General features: G+C 47.3%; 1 protein-coding gene across 1 annotated transcript in view; it reads left to right on the forward strand.

Annotated features, from left to right (window-relative positions):
- Cst7 (cystatin F) overlaps positions 1-6,071 on the forward strand; it is an 8,281-nt gene extending 2,210 nt beyond the window's left edge. The window contains exons 2-4 of the mRNA XM_021194669.1: positions 2,723-2,895; positions 4,630-4,746; positions 5,546-6,071. Of these exons, the coding sequence (XP_021050328.1) occupies positions 2,723-2,895; positions 4,630-4,746; positions 5,546-5,623 (368 nt within the window). The 3' untranslated portion in view covers positions 5,624-6,071. The remainder of the gene's footprint in view (positions 1-2,722; positions 2,896-4,629; positions 4,747-5,545) is intronic.
- Positions 6,072-8,539: the final 2,468 nt, after the last annotated feature.

Genomic DNA, 8,539 nt, shown 5'->3' on the forward strand with positions numbered 1-8,539 from the left:
TCCCTCCCTCCCTTCTCTACTTCCTGTGGAATTCTGGAATCCTCTGTGAGCCAAGGCAAAGCCACGGGGATACTGAATATGTCCGATCTGAGCATATGGCAACCTCTGTGCCTAGGAGTTAAACTGCCCCGAGCAGTATCCCCAATCTTCAGAATTGAGGAAATTGCCACATCCGTTGTCTCTGCCTCTTAGCTGTTGGTGAGAATGGGAGCCTTCTTTCTCAATGTGTCACTTCTTCCACAAAGGTTCCCTGCTGGTGGTCACCGTTTGCCTCATCCCCTGCCCCTTTCCAGTAGGACTTGCAGAGGAGGCTTGTTTGCTTAGGCAAGAAACCTGCAGCCATGTAGCCACCTGCTCTGCATAGCAAGGGCTAAGGGCATAACTAGGCCTGGGTATAATGGATTCCCACAGAAAGTTCTAAAAGCTGGTGCAGGTTGGGTCTGGGCCTGAATGGACCACTGACCTAGCCTTTGTGCTAAGATTTTCCGTGAACATGTTTGTCCTCAGAGATCCTTGCTGCAGTCATATCGTACCTGGTATGGTACTGGGTGATACCGACTCTACTGCTTTGTGCAAACTGCCTTGTTTATTCTTATCCTTCAAGGTCAGTGTCATCATCATCCTCATTTACAGATGGAACAAGGAGGCTCAAAAAGGTTAAGTAGCTTGCTCAAGCTAGCACAGCCAATGAGGACAGCTGAGATTCTAACCCTGGATGTGTCCCAGTTGGTAAAGACAAGAGTTAGAGAGAAAACATCAGCATCCAGCAGATGAGGAGACAATGCTGCCTCAAAGAAGCCCGCCCCACCCTCATCACTCAGGACCTCAAAGCATAAGTACAGAACTCATGGGAAAGACAGAGACTCAGTGGATTCTGACGGTTTAGGTGAGGGGCCCTAAGAGGTAAAGGTGTAGGTGGCTCACCTGCAGCTGGACAGAGCTTGGCATTTGTCTGATCACCATTCCAGTCCTCAGACTTCCTCGACTTCTGTGAGAACATCATAAAGGGCGTGAGAGCAAACTAGAACAGTCCAGAGGAGGCTGCACAGGACTCAGCTATGAGAGAGAGATCCACAGACCAGACCAGCCTGCTTTAAAGATCGTGTTTCATAAAAACCTGACTCCTTCACTGGCCCCAGAGCCTGAAACCTTCCCCAAGCTCTGACAGAAAAGCCTTCTGGTGGGACCCAACTTTCCTGTCCCCCCCGTTCTGAGGTGTCATCTACCTACAGTATTAATTCCTAACCCCCAGTTCAGTAAAAGCTATTTCTCCATCTATTTCCACTAGGCCTCGATCACTATTTACTCAGTCACTTGGACAGAGGGATCACTTGTCCCCAAAAGGAACTTGGTATCTATAGTTGAAACAACAGCACAGCCACACCAGCCAGCACCTGCATCTTGGTGTCCAGTCTAGATAGTCACTGAATACTTATATCGATAAAGTCTAAAAAGTTTACCAATCTAATGCCCCGCTATCCCATCCCCCCCACTAACCTTGAGCTTTTTATTTTCATTGCATTTTAATTTTTATTATATGTATTTATTTCTGTGCATGGCCACATGTGCATGGCCAACTGTGGAAGTCATAGAACTTGAGAGTTGGTTCTCTCTTCCACCAGGATCAACCTTAGGTCATCATGCTCAACAACCAGCACCTTTACCCCTGAGCCATCTCAGCAGCCCTTTATTTTCATATGCAACTCATCCCTGGTCATTAGGGGGAAAAAGTTAAAAATAAAGAGAAACACAAATTCAAGACTTTAAGAACCACAAGCCACTTTCTGCTGTAGGAAACCAACTGCCTCACTGATTCTTCTATCTTCCTACTGACGAAAGTCCAGACCCCAAAGCCAAGTGGTCAAATACATACACCTAGCCAAGCCCTGCCCTCCTCACTCCACCACTCTGGTCTCTGGGATACTGAAGATTGAGCCTATGAATAAGCTGACCTAGGGACTGACTGATCGGGGTCTCCAGTGAGGTGGGTCTTCAGGCCCAGTCACACCGATGCCTGTGGGAGCAGGGAATCCCAAGAAGAGAAACTGAAATTCCAAGTTATACCTAGCTGTAAAAAGTTCCTCATACTGTTCCCTCATTTTTTTACAAATATGGACTCCTTGGTACAGGAAACCAGGTCTAGGAAGAAAGCAGTTGACCAGTCTCTCATACCCGCAGCATACCAGACTCTGGACCCAAAACTCAAGGGATAACATTCAGTCACTAGGAGAGAGAAGAGCTGTATACCAGAATCTCAGGAGCCAGTACACATACAGTGGTGGAATGCTGAGCTGTGTTTAAGGTGTACCTGACTTAGGCTGGGCTCAGGCTTCTCGGACAAGGTGTGAGACTGCAGGAGGGACACCGTGGGGATGACAGCCAGCCTCAAGGACCAGTCTGGGCAAATTCTAACAATTTCCTGTCTGGAGTTTTGCTACCTTGGGTTCTGAAAAAGGTCATGTAGGCAGGGACTAGGGAACAGGAACTATATACACTATTGTTCAGCCCAGGGCATCTGTTCTTAACTTCAAGAGCATAATAAAGGTGCACAAAAGTCAGGTAGTGAAGTAAACATGTGGTAGGCACACAGGTGACAGTGGAGGAGGGGCTAGGACCACACAGCTGAGAGAACTGGGTACCACCCAGGAGATGAGCTATGACCCTTTGACTCAGTATTCCTCTGACATCAATGTNTTTTGTCTGGTTCTTTTGTTTCTTTCAGATTTTTGTTCCAAAGATTTGAACTCCGGTGTGAAGCCAGGATTCCCCAAAACAATAGAGACCAATAACCCAGGAGTGCTTAAGGCCGCCAGGCACAGTGTGGAAAAATTCAACAACTGCACAAATGACATCTTTTTGTTCAAGGAGTCCCGTGTCAGCAAAGCCCTGGTACAGGTGAGGAGCTAGGACCAATAGCTGGCACCTCAGAACAGCTCTGGGAAGCTGAGCCATATAACCCATTACCTACAACACTGGAGTAGGAGTTGTACTGTAGCCAAGACCAGTGTGACCCAGAGCTGAACCTCATAGCCTGGAAACTTTTTTTTTTTTTAAGTAAAATCACCAAATCTCTGGCTGGAGCCCATCAGTAGCAGTAAGAAATGGCAGGGTCCTAGAGTGGTGTGCTGAGGCTGACAGTCTGGCAGGGATGCACAACTGTACCAATCAGGGCTGCCCTGCCAGGGTCCAGGGTGCAGATCATCTCCTGCCATTATCCCTCATCCACAGTCCACAAAGCCACTCCAGTATTTTCCATGGCATCCATTCATTTTCCACCTGGAACTGGGCCTACTCCCTTCTCAGACCTACAAGTCCACTCTTCCTCCAGCCTGCCCAAGTGTCACCATTCAAAGCCAGCCTTCTTGATAATTGATTATATACCTGTTCAGAACTTTCCTGCCCAGGGTACCTTAGGGGTACAGCCAGTCTTGCTAATCCCGTGTCCCAAGAACACATGTTAACATGACAGGAGGGAGGTCTTAGCAGCCTCTCATTTGCTGTACACAGTGGCCCTGGCAGCACTCTGCTACTGTGAAGCTGGCTTCAGAAGATATACACTGTGCACTGGAGCCTAGAGGGAAAAGGGTACAGAAAGGCCCTGCTCTGAGGATGGTGGCTTTCAGTATTAATGTTTGTTCTGGGCGAAAGGGCCAAGGTGACTTCTATAGTCTTCTTTTGGTAAGTATAAACTCTTTTAGAGTGTAACATTCTATAAAACACGATGCTGGGGTTGGAGAGATGGCTCAGTGATTAAAAGTGCTGACTGCTCTTCCAGAGGTCCTGAGTTCAATTCCCAGGAACCACATGGTGGCTCACAACCATCTGTAATGGGATCTGATGCCCTCTTCTGTTTTGTCTGAAGACAGCAACAGTGCACTCACATAAAATAAATAAATAAATCCTTGAGAGAGCTTTAGGCACACTCTGGTGTGTGGCACTATCAGCGCTCTAAGGACCAGCCTCAGACAATCAGAGCCTAAGCCTGAGTGCCCAAGGTCCCCCATAAGGGAGATGAGCACTGTCCCTGTGTACTCTCGTGATGTTGGAGACCGTTTCACATGTTACTTGGTTAAGACTGAGACTAAAACTTGAGGAATTTTCCAACTACACAGAAACAAGTAAGGAAAAAGAACTAAGTCACAGCTGTGTCCAAATAGAGAACTATTATTATGAAACTCAAATAAACCAGTTCCCATGAAAGTGGAGAATCCAGCAGGTACCTACATGTATGCCAACAAGCAATGCAGAAATCAGCAGGATTGACATTTATTTAAACACCACTGAGGGTTAAAATGGGGGTTGTTGGGTAGGTTGAAATGAGATGACAGATAAGAGGGAGAAGGTAAGTCTACCTATGGCTGTGGCAACCCCACCCTGATGTTTCTCTAGAATGCAAAGTTCCAGGCAGAAACCTAAAAGGGGCCATAAGACACTGCTCAGCAGGAAAGGAAGAGAGATGCCTGAAGTCGGGGCCTTTTCGCCTGCAGCAGCTCTCCTGGCCAAGTCTGCAACCGGCCTCCCCAGTACTGTCCTTACCTGCTTTAAGACATGCCTCACCAGCTGGGGAGGCAATGACTGCTTTGCGTCCTATGCCAAGTAATGTAGTCCTTGGGCTTTTGGTTTCTTTAGGTGGTGAAAGGCCTGAAATATATGCTGGAGGTGAAAATCGGCCGAACTACATGCAGGAAGACCATGCACCGACAACTGGACAACTGTGACTTCCAAACCAACCCCATCTTGAAGCGGGTAAGCAGAAGCGCTTGTCTACTGAGTAGCTTCCCTCCACCGCAGCACACTTCTACACCTCAGACCCAGGGAGATGTTCCCTCCCAACCATGACACATGACAACAGCAGCAGGCACGCTCTCAAGGGACACAGGGTTGAAAAAGAGTATCCTCCCAGCCCTCGCATCACCTATACCATCTGACTTTCACTTCCAGAAGTCTCTTTGCAGAGCAATGCTCTGAATGTGGGATAGGGAGATTTCAGCAGGAAACATTTTCAAACGATTCAGGAATCATATACAACACTTACAGATATAGGATAGGTTATAAAGTGTAAGTGCTGTATTTACTACATCTGATCTCTCTAAAGAGAAAAAGCAAAAGCTATGTGGTAAACTAACATATCATAATTATAGCTAAGAAGTGTATTCTTTTGAATCATTCCAACATTTTGTTGTTGTTGTTGTTGTTTGTTTGTTTGTTTTCTCTGTGTAGCTCTGGCTGTCCTGGAACTCACTCTGTAGACCAGGCTGGCCTCGAACTCAGAAATCCGCCTATCTCTGCCTCCCAGAGATTAAAGGCGTGCGCCACCACTGCCCAGCTTCATTCCAATGTTTAGGTTTGAAAATTTTCAAAACAAAAACTGGAGGTGGGTAAGGGGAGACTGACTCAGCACAGAACACATGCAAATGTATATGCATTCACATGCAGTTCCCAATTGCCTGGCATGCACAAGGGGTGCTAAGGGAGCTGCCCAGGGTGGGCAGGATCTCAGTGGCAGCTGGGGTCCTAAGATGAGCCCTTTTTCTGTTTGTTTCAGACTCTATATTGCTACTCTGAAGTCTGGGTCATTCCCTGGCTCCACAGTTTTGAGGTGCCTGTTCTCCGCTGCCAGTGACTTCTGTCTCTTTAGCAAGACTACAGCTGTGATAAATATCTACTCATGTTTTCCCCACTCCTTACTTTCCACCCCATCCTGGCCATCTCAGATCCTCAGGGCCTGCTTACCAGTGAACAGATTAACATGCCAGTGGGTCATAAGGGGGCTGGAATGGGAGAATATAGTGCCCTCCTCTCCAGATTAACTGTATTCACACTTTCTTCTAAAATTAATTCTTCTGGTGCTACACATCTAGATTCAGGGTGTGGGCATGCAGAGAGTCCTTTGATGACATTACTGGAGCACAGGTAGAGCATAGCAGATACAATCAACAAGGTGGTAGTGTGGGAGGCTTCTTGATGCCTGACTGAATGAGCAGATTCTGTATCCATCTGGTCTACTACCATCAGACTGATATTGATGGGGATGGCTTATCATAAATAAAAAGCTGATCATCTAAAAGCAATACTGTGTGTCATCCTTTACAGGAACCCAGGAAAGTGGGTGACCTGGTGAATTGTGTTTCCATTAAACCTCAAGAGGCTTCATGTAGCAATACGCTGTAAGTTCAAGTGTGCTGATGACCTAAGTAACTGGCCCAGACCTTGACATCAACAGGGTAGCAGTACCCACAGAGAATAGAGGGACTCTGGGAGCATTTCTGAAGGAAGAGTGCCTGCCCCCAAGTTCTCTGCAGTCATGAAGGCTAATACTTTAGGATCAAGCTCATTTAGGGTAAATGATGGGTCCAAACCCCTCGAAGTCAGTCACTGGGAGACAGCACAGATGGAGCCTGGATGAAGGGGCTGGGGTGGGAGAGACAGGCTGTGTTGGGTCCTAGAAGAATGAAGGATTGAAGGGAACTGGGAACTTGGGAAAGACAGCAATGGAGCTTGAATTGGAAGATGCACAGGGACAGAGCAGAGGGTAAACCCAGAATGGGCTGGCAGCTATGTCTCACAGCTTTCATTCTGAGAGAACCATGGCTGAGTACCAAGCAAGCCCAGGGTGGGCAGAGGGGCCGCTCATTGGACTTCTTCTCCAGACTCTCCTCAAAGTAACTGCAAAGCAGAGAGATGCAGGCACCTGGAAGCAATACAGACTTGATAACAAGTAGGAAAGTAAATCTGCATCCAATATGCGTGGCAATGTAACTGCTGTAGCCCTAACTACAGAACAGCAGTGATCTGCCTTGGTATCCTTCAAATTCCCCTTTATTTTTGTCCTGACTCCCGGGCTACTTTAATTCAGGGACAGTGATAGCAGCATTGACATAAGACAGACTTCACTTGGCAATTTGTGTAGCCAATAAAGCCAATTCTTGAGAAAGGCACTTGACCCAACCACACATAAACAAGTCACAGGGTGCCCAGCCAGAGCCCTCAGGACATGGCTGTGTGATGTTCATGATAAAGCAGTAGATAGAAGGTCCCATGTCCTGGTTTTGTTAAATATCAATGAGAACACATCAAGGTCTGATCTACCTGCCTCCCCTTAGCCATCAAGAATCATGACAGAGCCCAACTCTGATGTTCTAGAGCTTCCTCTAGCCAAACCACTGCCACACGTTCCTCACCAAATACACTGTACCAGGTTCATGACTACATGCTTCAAAAATCTGCTTCTGTTCAGTTTAGCAACCCTTGCAGGTAGCAAGTGATCGGGCTACAATTACCACACTCCATAAAACATCGCTCTTACCACTACTCATGGGGACTCGTCACACCACTGATATCCAGGCCACCATAGACCCTCTAAGGAATCTTAAAAGAATTCTGCTGTGCCCAAGCCTGTGACCTGCAAACTGCTGCAGCCACTGCCTCAAAAGCCTTAGGGTGGCCATTTACCTCCTGTCAAGCTTTACAGAACATCCCTCAATTATTACAAGGTCTCCAGCTCAGTCATGTACTGGCTGTAATACTAAGCAGACACTAATCCTTGAGCCTCAGCGCCCATCCAGCCAAGGCCATCTATCATCACTAAGTCCACATATGCAAGCTGGGCGTGGTACACACAGTTCTAGCTACTCAGGAGCTGAGGCAGTAAGGCCTAAGCCCGGGAATCCAAGACCAGTCTCAACAAAGCAAGACCACGTCTCAAAAACATAGGTAAGACAGTATGTGAAAAACTTTCAAAATCTTGCATAACCACAAAATTAAGGTATGGGTAGGTCTGGTAAATTGTTATTAGGCAAAAAGCTCGGAATAACCAAGATACAATTCACAGACCACATGGAACTCAAGAAGGAAGGCCAAAATATAGATGCCTTGGTCGTTCTTAGATTGGGGAACAAAATACTCACAGGAGGAAATACAAAGTATGGAGCAGAGACTGAAGGAAAGAGACTACCCCACCTAGGGATCCATCCCATATACAGACACCACATCCAGACACTATAGCAGATGGCAAGAAGTGCTTGCTGACAGGAGCCTAATATAGTTGTCTCCTGAGAGGTTCTGCCAGAGCCTGACAAATACAGAGCAGATGTTCCCAGCCTACCATGGGACTGAGCACAGGGTCCCCAATGGAGGAGTTAGACAAAGGACTGAAGGAGCTGAAGGGGTTTGCTACCCCAGAGGAAGAACAACAATATCAACCAGCCTGATCCCCCAGAGCTCCCAGGGACTAAACCACCAACCAAAGAGTACTCCTGTGGAGGAACTCATGGCACCAGCAACATATGTAGCAGAGGATGACCTTGTCAGGCATCAATGGGAGGAGGGACCCTTTGTCCCGTAAAGGCTTGATGCCCCAGTATAGAGGAATGCCAGGGCTGGGAGGTAGGAGTGGGTGGGTGGGTGGGTGGGTGGGTGGAGGAGCACCTTCACAGAAGCAGGGGGAGGGGGGAGGGGATAGAGGGTTTCTGGAGGGGGAACTGGAAAGGGGATCACATTTGAAATGTAAATTAATAAAATATCCAATAAAAAAAAGGAC

Source organism: Mus pahari, chromosome 3 (assembly GCF_900095145.1).
Source record: "Mus pahari chromosome 3, PAHARI_EIJ_v1.1, whole genome shotgun sequence".
NCBI lineage: Eukaryota > Metazoa > Chordata > Mammalia > Rodentia > Muridae > Mus > Mus pahari.